Source organism: Crinia signifera, chromosome 1 (genome assembly GCF_055691185.1).
Source record: "Crinia signifera chromosome 1, ASM5569118v1, whole genome shotgun sequence".
Lineage (NCBI taxonomy): Eukaryota > Metazoa > Chordata > Amphibia > Anura > Myobatrachidae > Crinia > Crinia signifera.
In genome coordinates this window covers 335,326,881-335,346,840 of record NC_139217.1, presented here as the reverse complement: position 1 = coordinate 335,346,840, position 19,960 = coordinate 335,326,881, and the positions used below count along the sequence as shown (strand labels likewise).

The following is a 19,960-nucleotide window of genomic DNA, read 5'->3' as shown; positions in this document are numbered from 1 at the left end:
TGTGATGCGTTGCTGCCGTGGGCCCGCTTTCCACTACATACACCACCATGTTCAAATGTGTTTTTATGTTTTTTGGGTGGGTGGGCGTTCCTGCTACACCTTAACGCAAGCACCTGTATAGAGAAAATATGTCCATTTGCACATTTAGATTTTGGCAGGTACCACAGCTGATATACTGCATGTTTTTTGGATGGGTGGGCTTTCCTGCTAAACCTTCACACGTGGCACTTATGTCATGGCAAGCAGTCCCACGGCAGCAACGCATCACATGTGAGCAGGCCGGGATGTTCCCATGTGATGCGTTGCTGCCGTGGGCCCGCTTTCCACTACATACACCACCATGTTCAAATGTGTTTTTATGTTTTTTGGGTGGGTGGGCGTTCCTGCTACACCTTAACGCAAGCACCTGTATAGAGAAAATATGTCCATTTGCACATTTAGATTTTGGCAGGTACCACAGCTGATATACTGCATGTTTTTTGGATGGGTGGGCTTTCCTGCTAAACCTTCACACGTGGCACTTATGTCATGGCAAGCAGTCCCACGGCAGCAACGCATCACATGTGAGCAGGCCGGGATGTTCCCATGTGATGCGTTGCTGCCGTGGGCCCGCTTTCCACTACATACACCACCATGTTCAAATGTGTTTTTATGTTTTTTGGGTGGGTGGGCGTTCCTGCTACACCTTAACGCAAGCACCTGTATGTGATACTCTGTTCAGGTCCGACCACCCAAATAAACAAAGTGTTCACAGTATTTTTTGTCAGTATTTCTTAATAAATGTTAAGTGTTTATGCAGAACAATGAACATCACATATCTATCTATCTATCTATCTATCTACTTCTATAACTATATCTGTCAGGAATGCACACACAACGATTATTTATTTCAAAAGGAATGCACACACAACGAATATTCTTTAACAGCATGGCGCGGAAAGTACGGGGGAGAAGACTTCCTGTTGTTTACATGCTGCGCTGATGGAGGGATGACGCAGCTAGTCAACACCCACATGGGCGTGCTGCTTTTGGGAGGAATGATCGCAGGAACGGGCTGCATATCGATCGAATGTGCGTACACATGTCACTTTTCTTTCGATATGGAGCCGTCCTGTCGGAAGAATATTAAGCAGCAAAGAACCTGCGACCGACCGACCGTGGACGGCCAAGAGCGTTTTTGGCCGTTTATCGATCGCAACGAAGGGATCGGGACAGCGTACACATATATACAATCGAACGGCCGTTCGTCCGCAGATCGGAAGAACGGCCCGACGATTGTACATATGTGTACCCAGCTTTATTCTGATGTTTCCATACCTCCCAACACTGCCGCAAGGCCACGCCCCTGTTTTCACCACTGTGAGGGTATGCTGAGCAGCTCCTCCGGCTGCAGAAATAGATGGTGTTCACATCATCTATTCACGTATGACAGGGGGAACTTACTCTTTAATCAGCCATTCTTGCAGATATACTATGCAGTTTACACTTTCTTATATGTAGACACAACTGCTATTACATCTGAAGCCGTGTACACATGGGACTCATTGCCTGACTCCCATGTGCATCAAGATGTAGTTAAGCTATCAGAGAGTCGGCTAACCACATCCTGCCAGCCCTGGGACCCGTGGGCAAATACAGTGTAGCAAGAATATTCATTACCATTTGCCCTGATGCCTGTGGGTGCCGGACGGCTCCCCGACAGTCGGGATTCCGACATTCATTCCTCCGACGTCGGAATCCCGACTGCTCCCTCGTGGGGGTCCACGACCCCTATAGAGGGAGAATAAAATAGGTGGCGAGCACAGCTCGCCACCGTGCCCGCAGCCTGGCGAGCGAAGCGAACCCGCAAGGGGCTTCATTGCACTCCCCCCCGCTGTGCAGTCGGGATTCCGACGTCTGAGTAATGACTGTCGGAATCCCGACTGTCGGTGAAGTATACCACACCCATGCCTGTATGTTCTGACATGAAGATCATTCATTACAGCTCCTGAAAACTACAGCTGTGATTAATCAGAAATCTCTACATTAATGAACACACAGGCTTGAGTACAAATGCCAGGTAGCCTGGCACATCTGTGTGTGATCAGTAGAAAGCAAGTCCTTTTTTTGTATTCCATTTATTTCCACAATGTAAAATTATTTTTGTGGACAAACAACATTTTTAAATAAATCTTTAGCAAAGGAAGGTAATAATTATGCACTCATTTATTAGCAGGTTGTTCTAGATGCAATTAAAAAAATCTTTAGAATAGCTTTTTATTGCATTACAGAGTATACTGTGTTGATTGTTGTTAAGAATCAATTTATAAATCCTTTATAAAAAATACCACAAGGAGTGAATGTTTTTCAATATTCACTGTAAATATTTCAATGTCTAGTGAAGGTTTATTCTGATGAATGTAATCTAGTACCAAAACACTTCTTACAGTAGTAAAGTGTATAAAACACAGAAAAAGAATTAGTTTTGGATTTCGATTTTTGGCTTTACTATTAGGGGTTGATCCTATTACGTGCAGATGATTCGTACTTGCGAATCATCGTGGCACCGAGCGCACTTGACGGCGGACTGAATTCGCTTAAAAGTGCTCCATAGGGGTGCAAGCAATTTTAAGTGAATTCGGCCCAGCGAAGGGTGCAAGATAGACTTAATTCGGCACCTCGCACCCTTCGGAGCTAATAGTATCGACACCTTAGTGTATGTAAGTCTCACACTTATTAACAAGGCGGCATGAAAAGTCCATGATACTCAATTGTGTCGTTTCTATAAGTAACCTTCAAAAGAGGACAAGTGGAGAAGTTGCCCATTGCAACCAGCTTCTTGCTGTAATTAAAGTTCATTCTATCAAAATAGATTTTGAAGCAGTTGGCTTCTATCAAAGCTTTTTTTCAGAGATGTATATTTATACTAGTTAAACGCCTGTCAAAATGACAGCTTCGTCCCTATGCTCTTTCCTCCAATCTCTGTATTCACAGCTCCATATCTGCATATCCAGCAAGTTTGAAACAGATTATTTTGCTTTCACTTTCTGTTCAGGAGTAAATTTGTCTGGTAGAGTGGCCTCTAGTGATCACCTCAGAAATGAGTATCCTTTTATATAGGTGTCACCTCTGACAGTCATTGCTCAGGTTTTTGTTACGGCATTTATCTAATACCCTTTGGTACTTGTGTAGTTTCATGGCGCCAACATAGCGTCGTCTGTCTGTGTCCAGCTGCGGGGCTGTAAACTCCATGCCAACATGGATAGTTTGTACCCCCACTATCCACGTTGGCATGGAGTTGATTTTAGATAGCGTGGCGAGCGTAGGGAGCCACCGAGCCCGTAGCGTGGGCGAGCCCCGCAAGGGGACACAGATGCACGGCACCATGCTGGCACCTTGAAACTACACAAGTACCTACCTTTTTATTAAAGAAGATGGGCAGGTCTAATTTATTCCAGCCTTCTTAATTATCTATGTAGCTATAAATTACTGGTGGTTATCAATTTGCTAAAGGTATGACAATGATAACCTGTCACATTAGATGCTAGATTAATTGGCACAATACACACATCTTTAGAAGATGATGCAAGTATTGGTTTACTGTATAAAACTGGCCATACATCTACAGATAAATTGTCAGATTGGGCTGGTTAGAACAAAATCCTGGTAATGGATGAGAGCAAATGACAGTTGACCATTTGCTTTGAAATGCTGGAAAACCGCCAAACTGCCATTCACATACTACCAGGTTTTTGTTCCAATCAGCCCAATCTGACAATCGATCTGTAGATGTATGGGCCCCATAAGGTTAGAGTGATAACTAATCAGGGGTTCCATGCAGAGAGAATGTCTTAAGCTGTGTACACACGGTGCAATATATTGCTCAGTGTCCTGTTTTCAACAGCGACTAGAGATGGTTGCTGATGAAAAGGAGACTCTGCCGGGGGAGCCGCAGGGAGAAATAGCAGCGACCATTAGGGGCTGAACACGGGAGCGCACACCCGGTGATTTATCGCCCACAGCACATACAAATCACTGCCAATACGGTCGCTCAGCGACCATATTGCCAGCGATATGTGCTTAGAATTGCCCCGTGTGTACACAGCTTTAGAGCTTCTCCATTATCAAAGGGCTGTTCTGATACACTAGCTGTCTGTCCATGGATGCTGCATGGGAGTCATAGCACCCAGAGGCTTCAGCCTTAAGGTGAGTACACACAGGGGCGATTTTGTGGAATATCACTGGAAATATGGTCGCTGAGCGACCATATTGCCCGCGATGGGAGTGTGGGGTGCGCGCTCACGTTTTTACCCCTGTAGTGATCGCTGGTCGCAGGAACATGCTCCTTCGACCAGCTGATTTCCACCATCTCTGGTCGCTGATGAACAGGAGCCACAGAGCAATATATTGCTCATCAATATATTGCTAGTCCTTAACTCACAGGACAAAGATCCTGCTCACTCCACCTGGAAGAGACAAAGGTTATGATGTTACCTATGATCACCTCTCTCTTCTGCTTCTAGGTCTGATATGATTTAATGGGCAAACTTTACTAAGCAGTGGGTTCTAAATGATGCTGTGAAACTGCACAGAAAGCACATTTTAGATTAAAATAGAACAGAATTAAAAATCAAAGCAGCAATCAATGTTAAAGACGAGGGAATAAAATAGAAACCTCTGATTTATCAAGAAAGTATTTGGGTTTGCCATAAATTGAGGAAAATCCACCCAAACAATAGAATTCACTGCTATAGCATTATCATTCCGGCTGGTCAGCCTGGTGTGAGTTATTGAGGAATAGGTGGAACCCCATATTACTTCACCCCCTATAATACAATATTAGACCAAAGGTCCAGGACTGTTTTTTTATTTTTTTTTTAAAGAACATGCCGTGACAGGTTGCCATTTAGAAACCACCAGGGATTGACAAAGGTTTTAGTTTAGACCAGTGCTCGAAGTGGGCTGGTATACAACGGTATGACATACCAGCACTTCGAGCACTGAACTTTTTTTTTCTCCCCTCTCTGCAGCAGAGGTGGAGATTCCGCGGCCATTCACTGCAGCACACAGGAGACTGTGTAGCTGCTGTCACCCAGTGATGGGGAAAGGTGGGGAGATGACATGCTGGGCTGGGGGGCCCCCCGCTGTCATTTATTTAAGCTCCATCACGGCTGCCCTCCCGTCCACCCACCCACCGAGAGAATGGCAGCGAGGTGACAGCCGGCAAAGAGCGGCGAACTGCACGTGCTGCCCGGCTGTCTTCAGAGCCGGTTGCGGCTATTTGAAATCTAGCGCAGGAAGAATGTTAGCCAATCAGTGGTCTCACAACCCAGCGCAAAATTTCAAATAGCCGCAACCTGCTCTGAAGACTGCCGGGCACGGGCAGTTCACCGCTCTGCACTCTCTTCTGGCTGTCACCTGACTGTCACCTCACTGCCATTCTCTCGGGTGGGTGAGCGTCCGCGACGGAGCTTAGATAAATAAATGACAGCAGGGGGCACAATGCACCCTGACCCCTGGCCCAGCCTGTCATCTCCCCATCTTTCGCTGTCGTCGGGTGCCAGTCTCCTGTGTGCTGCAGTGAATGGCTGCAAAATCTCCTCCATCTCTGCTGCAGGGAGGGGAGATAAAAAATCATAAGGGGATCCCAGCCACGCAAATCAAGGCATATTAGCACCCTGACCCCCGGCCCAGCCTGTCATCTCCCCACCATATCCCTATTGCCGTGTGCCAGGTGCAAAGGAAACTGCGGCACTTCCATTGTGGCGGCTGTCACCATGAAAATAAACTCCCTTGGCAACGAGCATGTAATACCTCATAGTAACAAGCATGACACCCTCTTGGCAACCAGCATGTAATCCTCCGTGGTAACAAGAATAAAACCCTCTTGGCATCGAGCATGAAGCCCCTGACATCAAGCATGAACTCCCTGGCATTGTGAAATAAACTCCTAGCAGTGAGCATGTGGGTAGGTGGCACTTACGTGGCATATTATGTAATGGGCATCACGGTGTGTGCCATAATGTATAATGGGCATAAAGGTGTGTGGCATCATGTGTAAATGGTATTACAGTGTGTCACGTCATGTGTAATGGGCATTACGGTGTCTGGCATCATGTATAATGGGCATTACGGTGTGTTGCGTCATGTGTAATGGGCATTAGTGTGTGGTATAATATGTAATGGGCATTACGGTGTGTTGCGTCATGTGTAGTGGGCATTACAGTGTTTGGTATAATATGTAATGGGCATTACGGTGTGTTGCATCATATGTAGTGGGCATTCCGTTGTGTGGTATAATGTGTAATGGGCATTACAGTGTGTGGCATCATGTGCATCGGGTATTATGGTATGTGGCATTCATGGCCACACCCCTATTGTGATGAAGCCACTCCTCTAGCTAGGTGTGTCCACGCCCCCTTTTACTTGTCCACGCCCCCTTTTCCTGGAGCGCGCACACTTTCGGCGTGCGCTGAACAACATTCTTAGCTTTTCCATACCCCCACTTCAAAATTTCCACTTCGACCACTGGTTTAGACATCAAAACCAACCAGTCATCAGTTGGACATACAGTGACAACTGCTGTTAACCAATGAAGGTTTTTAAAGCACAATACCAATACTTAGTAAATTTAGCCCAATATGTCAAAGCCTTCCACATAATTACCTTTGAGAACAGTACGCAGATGTTACGTCAGTTTCCCCTGCCCATGCCGCTTGGTCCACTAAGAAAGAACCTAGAACAGTGGTGCACAGGTGTACTAATTACTCACAGACACATTTTACAAGGTCCGCAGGTGGAGTTAATTATTTGACTTGTGATTCTGTGAGGAGACCTGCAAAACATGCAATTTGTGGGGTAATGAGGACCGAGTTCCCTGACCACTGACCTAGAAGGACACATAACATTAATGTGAGACATCTGGAAGTTCAGCTGCAAACATGTACAATTTAAGGTGGTACTGCACGCATCTGGGGTATAGAGCTTTACTCAAATACCTGTTTGGCAACTCAAACATAAGTTACCCAATTACACAGCCTCTATATAAGCCACAGATAACCTCACATATTTTCTATTTCTTCACTTTTACATCTCGTTGACCCTTGGCCAACATTGCCGTGTGTCTATATTATACAGCCCACCCACAACTTCTGCAATATGGATGGACCAATATCCAATAGGTAACATAGATTAGGTAGATCTAGATTGTAAGCTGCAAACAGGGGCCTCCTACCAATTCATCTGTCTGCTGCTACCCTGTCATGTTTTAGTATGGTTTTTCAATTGTAAAGCAAAATTAAATATGCTGGCACTATATTAGAAAGCAACTGTTAATACTAATAATTAAATTTGGCTACATTTTTAGATTCTAAGTTCCACCACAACAAATGCAAACATTATGGCCTTTATTCAGATCTGATCGCAGTACAAATTTGTTTGGAAAGGGGGCAAAACCATGTGCGCTGCAGGTGGGGTCAGATGTAACATGTGCAGAGAGTTAGATTTGGGTGAGTTATTTTGTTTCTGTGCAGGGTAAATACTGGCTGCATTATTTTTACACTGCAATTTAGATTTCAGTTTCAACACACCCCACCCAAATTTAACTCTCTCTGCACATGTTACATCTGCCCCACCTGCAGTACACATAGTTTTGCCCATTTTCCAAACAAATTTGTACTGCAATCAGATCTGAATAAGGGCCTATATGTGAAGAATGACTGATCCAAGAGTTGTCTGATCATTTCACAAAAAATACCCTTATTTTTATTTGACCTCTAATGTGAAACTACGGTAACAAGTTGTATTACATGGTGAAATGTGCTGGTCCTTGATTTCAGAACAGATGAGATGAAATAAATCCAGAGTTCTGTATTGCTGCTTCGTAGATGCTGTAATATGACTCTTGCGTTCCATAGCTATAATGGGATGCAGTCGTTAGGTCGGCCCAAGAAAGGTCGACACTCCTTAGGTCATCACCGGAAGGTCAACAGGGATGGAAGGTCGACAGGGTCCTTAGGTCGACCAGCTGAAGGTTGACAATATAGATGGTCGACACTATTTTTTTTTTTAAATGATCCCCACTGTGGTTCCAGAACAGGCGGTAGTTCATGCTATACCATTCACTAGGGCATGGAGGGAGAATAGAATAGTATGCCGAGCGTAGCTGGCATACACTTAGACAGTGTCCAGAACTAGACGTCTAGATCTAGACGCCTAAAAAAATGATCAAAAAATACATGTAGTCCTTCTGCATTGTTGACCTTCTGCCGGTCGACCTAAGGACCCTGTCGACCTAAGGAGTGTCAACCTAATGATCCAATTTGCTATAATTTGGGCTAAGCACATAATCAGATGATACCATGAGTTGCTTCATGCTTGGGTAAATCTGGTCCTAGTTGTCCTTATTGTTACCTATGTAGATTTTGGCCAGGCTGTAAGAGAAGTATCTTGCAGCCAGCTCCAAGAACCTGCTTCCTCTCACTCCCGCCTGCTGTGTAAAGGCTGTTAGCTGCTGTATCGCTTGCAACAAACGTGAAATAGGCTGAGACAAGCTGGGAACATCAGAGGCGGCTTCCAGCTTTTCCTGCATATAAATAAGCTGCTTGTTAGTATACCAACATTTAAGCATTCTTTAAAATGGAGATGTTATTAGAAGTGATATGGTGGCCCCACATCAGAAAGACAGGTCTTAAGCTAGGTACACATATATACAATCGTCGGGCCGTTCTTCCGTTCTGGGTCGAACGGCCGTTCGATTGTATAGGTGTGTACGTTGTCCCGATTCCGTCCATACTCGGTCGGTCGAAGGTTCAGTGCTGTTTAATATTCATCCGACCGGACGGGCCCATATCGGAACAAAAGTGCAGTGTGTAAGCACGTTCGATCGATATGCTGGCCGTTCTTGCGACTATACTGGCAAAATTGGAACGCCCATGTGTTCGTTCCATAGCTGCATGATCTCTCCTACAGCACAAGAAGCGTTCACCTCTCCCTATAGCATTTCAATAGGGAGTATATATATAAAAAAAAAATATATATATATATATATATATATGTATATCTGCTATGATCTGTTATCATATACGCGTGGTAAGTGTCTAAATTTTAATCAGCCGGCAGGGTGACTATGGTCAGACACGGGTGGTAAGCGTCTACATTTTAGTCAGCCGGCAGGGTGACTATGGACAGTCTCACCTCAGAAGCCAGTCTCTGGCCCAGCAGCTGCGATTCTTGCTCCTTTTTTTTTTATAGACTGCAATGTTGTGGCCATAGCATGTTTTTGTATGCCCTTAACCCAGCCCATTATGATAATTTTGTTTATATATATATCGTGTCAATAGCCCAAATCGAGAGAGTGTGTAAGGTGGTACAATCTTTTTCTTGCTACTGTTTGGACGGGAGTACATCGGACATCGTAAGTAAAATTGTACAGGTGTGTACGCGCGTATCGGCTGGTGTTTCTGGACAGTCGGTCGCATCTATGGTCAGTCAAACGGTCGCAGGAAAACAGGGATTGTATAGATGTGTACCCAGCTTTCATGATTGTGTCCAATTTCCCTTCAACTCCCCTGCAGTCCTTGGTGGTTTTTGGACACACAATGTACTCACAATCTGTCATACAATCCATCATACAATCCATCTGCTGCATGATTGTATGATTGAAGCTTCGTTTAAATAGAGGGCTAGCCTACTAGGATCAAAAGGATAGGAGTACCAAAAATCCATTTTTTTTATTTATTTATTTAATTTAAAGGGTGCCAGCAACTACCAATCTGCTCACATCTGCTGTGTTATGCCATGATTAAATAGCGCTAATGAAGCAATCCTTTGAAAACTGTTTTCAGAGTAGTGACAGAATTGTGCAAAAGGACGTCCACCGCTCTCTGCCACTTGGAAACTTCTGAAGCTCCCAGCATCTTCACTGCCACGGGCCGCCCAGAAGTTGCACCTCTCTTCTCTGCTAGTCAGGGAGGGAGTGTCACATGACTTGTTGTATGAGCCATCTATAGACAAATTGCATGTGCTTAAAAGCACATGCAATCTGCTCCCAATCCCAAATGATCTGATGTGCAGCACGTCAGATCAGAGAACCAATCCCCGGGACCGGCATTGTATGATTGTGTGCACACAATCTGCATGCAATCCATTTTACAATCAATTGAGATTGTATGATTGGGTGCAATGTCTTTCAGGTGTAATAAGAAACTATAACAATTTGCTGGGGGAGATCATCCCAAGCAAATCTTATTGACTTTGACAGAGTTGTAGCATATCTAGGCTTTTGTATGGTATTTGACACGGTTCCATATCACAGACTGCTAAATAATCTCGAAAGTGTGGGATTAGGTTATAAACAGTTAAATGGATAAGAACAAAGTTGCATGATAGGAAACACAGCTGTAGTAAAGAGAACGCATTCTATGGGGGGATGCTAACAGTGAATGGATTGAAAGTATGCCTTTCTGTAGCAGACACAAAGGTATGCAACAAGACACAAAAGGTATGAAATAGGATAGACACACGGTGTGAGGATAGACACACGGGGTGAAATGTAATAGGATGAGAGATTCAGAAAGTGAGAGATTTGGTAAGAAACCTCCAGGTGTTTTTTAAAGCGGCAATCATTTACTCTGCACAGCCAGTTTGATTTTGAAGTGTAATCATTTACACTTCAAAATCAAACTGGCTGTGCAGAGTAAATGATTGCCGCTTTAAAAAGCACCTGGAGATTTCTTACCAAATCTCTCACTTTCTGAATATCTCACCCTATTACATTTCACCCCAGGTGTGAATGATTGATGATATAGGAAAGTAGAATTCAGGAATGGTCAAGAACATGATAACTTCATTTTACATGCACTTGGATCTCAAAAACCTGAAGGCTAAATATAAAATCAAGGGTACTATGATGTAAACTACTGAGGAAGAAGGGAATTTAAGAGTCACTATTTCAAGTGAATTAAACGCAGGAAGCAATGTAATAAAGCGATGAGTCAGATGCTTGGTAGCATAGGGAGAGGAATCACTAGCAGGAACAGAAGTAATAATGCCACAGTATAGGTCATTGGTACGACCTCATCTAGAGTACTGTGTCAAGTTCTGAAGCCAATATCTCCAGAAGGATATAATCTCAAAACTTACATTGAATGACTAAAAGATCTTAACATAAAGTTTGAAGCAGAGTGGGCAAATGTGGGTATATGAGGAAAGTTAAGAATGGGATGTAACAACCACTTGTACATCCCGCCACCCAACACAATAATTAACAATGCAAAGGGCAGCTGCACTTTGCGATGGCCACTGGTCCCTGGATTTCCAGGTCTGAAGTTGATACACCTGCGCAGGTATATGTAACCAATATCTCTGAATTCTATTATCATGTAGTGTTCAAGATTGGTTACTAATACTATTCAGTGTGCCGGGGGAACCAATGTCTTTTTACTTACTCAGTATTAACCCCTCCCTTGCATGCAACTGACTAGAATTACTGAACTAATTTGAGCATCTACCACTATCTGTATGTATGTTGTGAGAGGCAGAGAGGAGCTTGTATTAGGCGGAGAAGCAGGTCCTGATATGCCACATGGAGTAGTCTGGGGTTGCTCCAAGGTAGGTACCTCTTAGTTCAGATATATCAAGTAAGGAGCCATTATCATGTGGCTCCTTCCTGGTTAATTGTAGACCTAACTTAGGGTAACAGTGGTATGGGGTGCGGTGCCCCTGCACTGGTTGGGCTGGGTGGCTTTAGTGCGGCATGCCCTTACATTCTATTAACACTTTTCCCTCACTAACACTAACTTTCTCTTATTTTAATTGCATTCCATTTTTTATTTTATCTCTCTCTCTTTATATATAGCTTTGGCTTCCTATCACTAATTATAACCACTATAGTATTTCACTGGCATGCTGCACTGGGCTTCCTAGCTTATGATAGTTTTTGGGGTGCCACACCCTGCACCTAGATATAGCGCTAGGGACCCCCAATATACAGAGAAGCCTTGATGTGGCTTGGGGGCATGTCATACACCTGCGCAGGTATATGTAACCAATATCTCTGAATTCTATTATCATGTAGTGTTCAAGATTGGTTACTAATACTATTTAGTGTGCTGGGGGAACCAATGTCTTGTTACTACTCAGTATTAACCCCTCCCTTGCATGCACCTGAATAGTAGTACTGAACTAATTTGAGCATCTACCACTATCTGTATGTAGTCTGAACTTGCATGGGCAGAGTAATGCAGGCAGCTGCAGGGTATGCTGTGGGATTCCTTGCACAGCGCTGCGGAAAAAAACCCACAGGCCTTGATCAGATAATGCCACTATAGCTGGTGTTACCCTCCACATTGGAGCCTTAGTGGCGGAGCATTAGAACATTAGGAAGTGCAGAAAAACCCTGAAAATAGGGTTTTTACCACATTTCTTTTGTAGTACATCTGGCCCTAAGGGTTTTAACAATGAATAGGAGGGAAATTATTAGAACCTGAGGACATGCACTGAAACTGGAAGGAGATAGGTTCAGGGGAAATTTAAGGACAAAATACATTGCAGAAAGGGTAGTGGATAAGTGGAATAGCCCCCTTCAGGGATGGTAGAGGCTAATACTGTAAAGCAATTTAAACATGCTTGGGGATAGGCATATGAATATAAAGCTCTTAGGATCAAAAAGGGTTGAGATAACCTATAGGATAACAAAAAAGGTGCAGACTAGGGGCCAGATTCTCTAAGCTTCAAAAGTGATAAAATAGAGAGTGATAAACAGCCAGCCAATCAGCTCCTGTCTGACATTTTTCAAACACAGTCTGGATGGTCCAAGTGGATTCTTATATGCTGTCAAATTCTGTTCCTACTGTATGTTAACAATGTGACTAGCTCACATCCCTTTCTGTGTTTAACAGTAAATGATAAAACAGTAATGTACTTCATCCTACACAATGTGGAAAGCTTGGTAATCATTATATGGGCTGCCACCAGCTGTGGAGTAGAATCCGTTTACCTGAGTGACAGAGAAGAATGCACTCAGCACCTGTCCCTGGCTCTTGGTGACTGAACACAGGACATCTAGAGACAGGGGGCGAAATGTAATAGGGTGCGTTTTTTTAGACTAAAAAAAAATCGCACCAAATCGCACCTTTAAAAATCGCGTTTTTTGCCGCGAATTCGCATATGTAATGAGATGCGAATTAGCGGCAAAAAATGCGATTTGCCGCGATTTGCCGCGATTTTTAGTCATGAAAATGTGCGCATTTTCAGTCATGAAAATGTGCGCATTTTCATAAATGCGATTTTGTGCTAAAAAAAAAAAGTAAAAAAAAAAATGGCGTGGGGTCCCCCCTCCTAAGCATAACCAGCCCCGGGCTCATTGAGCCGGACCTGGTTCCAAAAATACGGGGGGACAAAAAGCATAGGGGTCCCCCGTATTTCTGAAACCAGCCCCGGACTCTTGGACCGGTCCTGGTTCCAAAAATACGGGGGACAAAAAATCTGGGGGTCCCCCGTATTTTGAAACCAGCACCGGGCTCCAACAGCCTGCGGTGTCATGCCACAGCCGGGGGACACTTTTTATACAAGGTCCCCCGGCCAAAACATGAGCACCGTGGCTGGTCAGCCTTGGACGGGGTACCTGGAGGAGTGGGGACCCCCCCAATAAAGGGGTCCCCCCCAGGCTTCACCCGTCCAGGGCTGAAGCCCGGGGCTGTCACCGGCGTCCGTGGCCAGTGGACGCCGGCCTGATAGGGTTAAATCCATTATACATATCATTACATTGCTTTTTACCGGCGAACTACAAGTGCCAGCAGACCTCCCCCGCATGCTGGGACTTGGAGAACCACAAGTCCCAGCATGCAGGGCATTAATGGGCCCGCTGGGACTTGTAGTCCACCTGTAAAAAGAATGTTTATAAAAAACACACACACAGAGAAGTACAAGTTTATTACACACACACACCTCAATTTTACACCAGCGTTACTTACCATTCCTGGATCCAGCGCTGGTCTGGCTGCTTTACAGCCGGCTCCCCCCGCACTGACAGGCAGCGGGGAGAACCGCTTTCTCCGTTGCCTGTCACCGGCTTTCTCCGTAGCTTCTGTAGCTCTGTCCCAGTGCTACAGAGGCTGAGAGCGTGATTGGCTGAGCTACAGTATGCGTCTCCATGGAGACGCATAGCTCAGCCAATCAGGACTGAGCTATGCGTCTCCATGGAGACGCATACTGTAGCTCAGCCAATCACGCTCTCAGCCTCTGTAGCACTGGGACAGAGCTACAGAAGCTACGGAGAAAGCCGGTGACAGGCAACGGAGAAAGCGGTTCTCCCCGCTGCCTGTCAGTGCGGGGGGAGCCGGCTGTAAAGCAGCCAGACCAGCGCTGGATCCAGGAATGGTAAGTAACGCTGGTGTAAAATTGAGGTGTGTGTGTGTAATAAACTTGTACTTCTCTGTGTGTGTGTTTTTTATAAACATTCTTTTTACAGGTGGACTACAAGTCCCAGCGGGCCCATTAATGCCCTGCATGCTGGGACTTGTGGTTCTCCAAGTCCCAGCATGCGGGGGAGGTCTGCTGGCACTTGTAGTTCGCCGGTAAAAAGCAATGTAATGATATGTATGATGGATTTAACCCTATCAGGCCGGCGTCCACTGGCCACGGACGCCGGTGACAGCCCCGGGCTTCAGCCCTGGACGGGTGAAGCCTGGGGGGGGGGGACCCCTTTATTGGGGGGGTCCCCACTCCTCCAGGTACCCCGTCCAAGGCTGACCAGCCACGGTGCTCATGTTTTGGCCGGGGGACCTTGTATAAAAAGTGTCCCCCGGCTGTGGCATGACACCGCAGGCTGTTGGAGCCCGGTGCTGGTTTCAAAATACGGGGGACCCCCAGATTTTTTGTCCCCCGTATTTTTGGAACCAGGACCGGTCCAAGAGTCCGGGGCTGGTTTCAGAAATACGGGGGACCCCTATGCTTTTTGTCCCCCCGTATTTTTGGAACCAGGTCCGGCTCAATGAGCCCGGGGCTGGTTATGCTTAGGAGGGGGGACCCCACGCCGTTTTTTTTTTTATAAAAACACTTTTACACATTTTTATTAACAGAACCATGCACAGATCTCAATGATCTGTGCATGGTTCTGTCAAATTCGCCTGTCAGAACCTGGTCTATTTTTTTTGCGATTTTTGGTAACATTGACCAAAAATCGCACCCTATTACATTTGCGAGTTGTATACTTTATAATGGGAAAACATCTGGATGCGAATTGAAATGTGACTAAAAATCGCACTTCTAAAAGTGCGATTTCGCGGTAAAAAGTGCGATTTTTTACCGCGATTTTCAACCTATTAAATGTGCGATTTTCGGAAAATGTGCGATTTCGGCCGTTTTTGACCAAAAATCGCACATGTCTAAAAAATCGCACTCTATTACATTTCGCCCAGGATGTTGGTTGTTCCTTCCCAGATTGTCAGTACCTATGACAATAGTAACACAAAGAGGTCAACACTATGCTCTATGGTCCCTATTTATATGCTGTCCCTCTATATTCAGCTCTTACCTGAGCATCTCTGAGCATAGCTGGTAAACCTGTGTCCTCTATGTAACCCTGCCCTCCGAAGCATTCCAGTCCTTCTGATATGACAGCGACAGCCTACAGTGTAAACAGAGCTACATGAGAGATATCCCAGACTAATGAGCAGGATGGGATGATATATGTGGCTCAGTGTACCTGTTTCCTGGTGTAGAGCTTGGCAATGGGAGTAAGTAGTCGGAGTAAGTGCTGGTCCTGCTCTGTTGCCATGTTCGTTTCTTCTAATCCCAATAAGCAGAAAACCTCCATTAACAGAAGAAAAGTGCCACGTGCCTCTACCTAAGGGAATCATGTAGAACAGGGGTGTCAAACACAAGGCCCGCGGGCCAAATCCGGCCTGCCAGACCTCTTCATGTGGCCCGCGCAGCCGCCGCCAGCCTTCAACTTTTATTCTCGATTTTTTTTTTAAACAAGAAAGCCACCTCTTCAGCGCATGCGCAGCAACCTACAAGCCAGTGAGCGTCTGCCCTCTAGCGCAGTGCCGCCGGTCGTCAACCCCTCCTCCGCTCCCACCTGCTGTATAGGAGCCAGAGAGAGGAAAGAGCAGGTCCGTCATGGTGAATGGTGCTGCTGCTGTGCGCTCCAGGTCACTTACTGCTGAGTGTGCACTGCACAGTAACCGGGAGCACGCTGCCCCCCACTCCTGGATAGATAGTGCGAGGAGCGCTACTCACAGGAGGGAGGGGGAAATGCGCCTGTGTGAGAGCGCAGCTGTGTCCTTGGTGGTGGAGCAGCTCAGACTGGAGTGGATGCATCAGAGCCGGTAAGTGTCAAACTCTCTGCCTATGTGTGTGTGTGTGTGTGTGTGTGTGCACTGGCACATTGCAACCCATCATTTATTGCTGTGTCCCATGATAATAAGCAGGACATATGCCCTAAGACTGAGTGCTGCCCCCCTGTGCAGGCAGCGTGTGCCCTAATAAACTGCAGTTCACAGCAATAGCAGGAGGGAAATGCTACTGCTGAGTATACAATAATTGAATGCAGTGACAATAATTTATGATTATAAAGAGTGGACACATAGTCCTACAGATACAACCGGCCCTTTGAGGGTGACCAAACTGCTGATGCGGCCCCCGATGAATTAGAGTTTGACACCCCTGATGTAGAACATGCTGATGGGCCTGCAAAATACTCCCAGTAATGGTATAGAATAGGTTGTCTGTTTTTTATTTTATTTCAAACTCTCACTGACTTTTACAGTTATCACACTGCGCATGTGCCAAGGTACTTTTGCGATGCCACTTGCAGTGAACATTTTTACATAGAGTGATTGAAAAGTCCATTTGGGGGAGGTAAAAGGAAGTGGCATCAAAAACAGAGGCATGTCAAGGCCATTTTTGGGCAGGCTTGCCTACCCTCCCGGAATGGCCGGGAGCCTCCCGGAAATCGGGTCCTTCTCCCGGCCCCCCGGGAAGGTGGGCAAGTCTCCCGCATTCTGGGATTTGCCCCGCTCCATCCTTGCCCGCTGGTTAAAATTACATGAAATCGCGGGTACGCGGGGAGGGGGCGGGGCTTAAATGACGCGATCGCGGCATTTCGCGTCATTTAAGCCACGCCCCCTCCCTCTCGGCCCGCGAATCACGGAGGTTTTCGTCATGGGGGGCGGGGCAAAGTGCTGTCAGCCTTGCTCCCGCCCCCCTGATGTGTTGCCTCTCCGGGCTTCTCCCGGAAAGGTGAAGATAAAAGTAGGCAAGTATGTTTTTGGGGCATGTATTTGCCTTCAGCTGTGATCATGTATGTAGAGAAACATGGTGCCAGCATTGCTTCTGCTGTGGCCAGTCTGTGTAGATTGGGGAGTTGATGTTCCTCATTGGGGCATTGATGCTGCATATGTGTATGCAGTTGCTGAGGACTTTGTAATTGCTTAAGTGGACATCTGGGTACTGTATATTATGAAAGGTCTTTGATTGCTTTTAGAGTATACCAAATGAAAATTACAGTATGTTTTATATGGCTACCTGCATTTGCAGTTTTAATGAAATGCCCTTAAGCCATGCATGCTCACATGTGTACTGGACAGTACTTGGCAAGATTCGCTCATCTGGGCTATTTCTTTGGTCAGGTGGTGCTAAAAACTCTAGGGGTGAAATGTAATAGGATGAGAGATTCAGAAAGTGAGAGATTTGGTAAGAAATCTCCAGATTTCTTAAAGCGGCAATAATTTACACTTCAAAATCAAACTGGTTTTGCAGTGTAAATGATTGCCGCTTTAAAAAAAACCTGGAGATTTCTTACCAAATCTCTCACTTTCTGAATCTCTCATCCTATTACATTTCACCCAAGGAGTCCATACCTAATTTTCATGTCAGGATGGTCTTGAGGACCAGAAGGCCTTTTCTCCTTAATGGAAAGGCCCCGTTCCATATCTACCAGATAATCATGGTAATTTTATACCTGTGGTGCTCTAACAGGATTCTCAATTGTCTTTACGTGTTTAAAGGCCCCCATACATTAGGCCGACTTGTCCTAGGGACAAGTCGGACCCAATTTACCTGCGAGCCGCCCGGCAGCTCCCCGGGAGGCTCACATACAATTTGGCACTTGATGTGCCATTTTTACATGGGATAAATCGCATGCGATTTATCCCATGTAAAAAAAAACTCGGGGAGCTGCAGGGCGGTGAGCAGTAGTGGGGGCGGGCAGCGGTGGTGGGGGCGGCCAGCGGCGGTAGTGGGGGCGGGCAGCGGCGGCGGCGGTGGGGGGGTGGGGGGTCAGCGGCAGCGGGCGGCGTTTGCGGTGAGCGCAGTGTACTTACACATAGCAGCAGCGGCGGGGACGGGACGCGCAGCGGCGGCTATTATATTTTTAAAATACTTGTCAAGTGACCGGCCGCTCTCTGATTGGCTGAGAGCTCTCCGGCCAATCAGAGAGCGGCCGGTCATTTGACAAGTATTTTAAAAATATAATAGCCGCCACTGCGCGTCCCGTCCCCGCCGCTGCTGCTATGTGTAAGTACACTGCGCTCACCGCACTCGCCGCCCGTCCCCACCGCCGCTGCCCGCCCCCACCACCGCTGCCGCTGGCCGCCCCCACCACCGCTGCCGCTGGCCGCCCCCACTACTCCCCCGGTGTCTGTATGCATATGCCTGTCAGGTGGCAGGCATATGCATACAGGGAGGTCGGACGTGATCGTATGTACAGACCGTCCGACCTCCCTGATCCGGTCCGATGCGCACGGGACCGCGCATCGGATCGGATCAAATGTCACATACCTACGATTTTGGGCCGATTTCATCCGATTATCGGCACAAAGTGCCGAAATCGGATGAAATCGTCCCAAAATCGCATAGTGTATGGGGGCCTTTAATGTCTTGTAGGCTCTATGGACCTACGTTGATAGGACCTGGGACTTCTGATAGTCACATGAATTTGTACTTTATGCTATCAACATTAACAACACACAATAGCTATTTGACTTTAGGCAGTCATCCACAAACCTTTGCAATTATGCGTGTTTCAGGCTCTGTGAAGGCCAATATTGACCGTTTGTGAAACCTTCTAGGTGGAGCTACTTTTGCAGGGATGAACTATGATCCTCACACATACCTTCATCAATTTCAATTGATATGGCACCTTCACCTCTAGAGACCAAGGATGTTAAGAACAGTCTAGAAACATGAAGGACGAAAATGTAAGTTTGGCTTTTACCAGAAAAAATCACTTTCTCTGATTCCATGTGATATAGCTAAATGTAGCGCTAGTAGCGCCAATGGTGAGCCACTTTAAAATAAGAACATTAACGTAATCGTTGAACATTCAATGTAGACCATTTTTTTTTATAAAAAAAAAAAAATTACAATTCATTTAAACCAGACTGCTTGAATTGAAAAAAAAAAAAGTGTTAAAGGTCTAATCACATTGTTGCTGCTGACAGGACCTTTAAGAAAATGGTGATCTCGAAAGATCACTTTCTCACATGTGTAATACTTATCTGTAATTTAGATATCCTGGGTGACATTCTATGGGATGAGATAATCTGACTTTGGCGAATTTTATCGCAAAAACGGCCGTTTTCGCACTTTTTCCCGAATTGGCATATTTAATGAGATGCGAAAATCGGCAAAAAGTGCGGTTTTGCCGCGAAATCGCACTTTTTAGAAGTCCGATTTTTAGTTTTCGCCAGAACTCGCATCCAGATGTTTTCACATTGAAAAGTATACAATTCGCATATTTAATGAGATGCGAATTTGAAAAATGTGTCTAAAAATCTCAAAAAAATCAGACCAGGTTCTGATATGCGATTTGGCCAGAACCCTGCACAGATCATAGAGATCTGTGCATGGCCCTGTGTTAAAAAATTGAGCCAGGGCTGGTTCCAAAAATACGGGGGACAAAAAGCATAGGGGTCCCCCGTATTTCTGAAACCAGCCCCGGACTCTTGGACCGGTCCTGGTTCCAAAAATACGGGGG

At 45.8% G+C, this 19,960-nt stretch overlaps 1 protein-coding gene across 1 annotated transcript; it reads right to left on the bottom strand.

Annotated features, from left to right (window-relative positions):
• Positions 1–4,086: 4,086 nt before the first annotated feature.
• On the bottom strand, positions 4,087–17,998 carry LOC146030253 (acyl-CoA dehydrogenase family member 11-like). Its single transcript, XM_083158400.1, has 9 exons — positions 17,945–17,998; positions 15,686–15,826; positions 15,515–15,607; positions 15,400–15,431; positions 12,977–13,052; positions 8,392–8,563; positions 6,646–6,715; positions 4,421–4,445; positions 4,087–4,179 (listed from the first exon to the last, which is right to left on the bottom strand). Exons 1-9 carry the CDS (start codon positions 17,996–17,998, stop codon positions 4,087–4,089), a joined length of 756 nt encoding a protein of 251 aa, XP_083014526.1.
• Between the last annotated feature and the right edge of the window lie 1,962 nt (positions 17,999–19,960).

Bases quoted from the DNA above. Each gene is read 5' to 3' on its own strand.
- LOC146030253 (XM_083158400.1), bottom strand. From the start codon at position 17,998: ATGGGGGCCTTTAAACACGTAAAGACAATTGAGAATCCTGTTAGAGCA. The intron at 15,827-17,944 runs GTATAAAATTAC...TGATTCCCTTAG, and splicing joins ATCCTGTTAGAGCACCACAG to GTAGAGGCACGTGGCACTTT. The intron at 15,432-15,514 runs GTAAGAGCTGAA...CTATTGTCATAG, and splicing joins CTATGCTCAGAGATGCTCAG to GTACTGACAATCTGGGAAGG.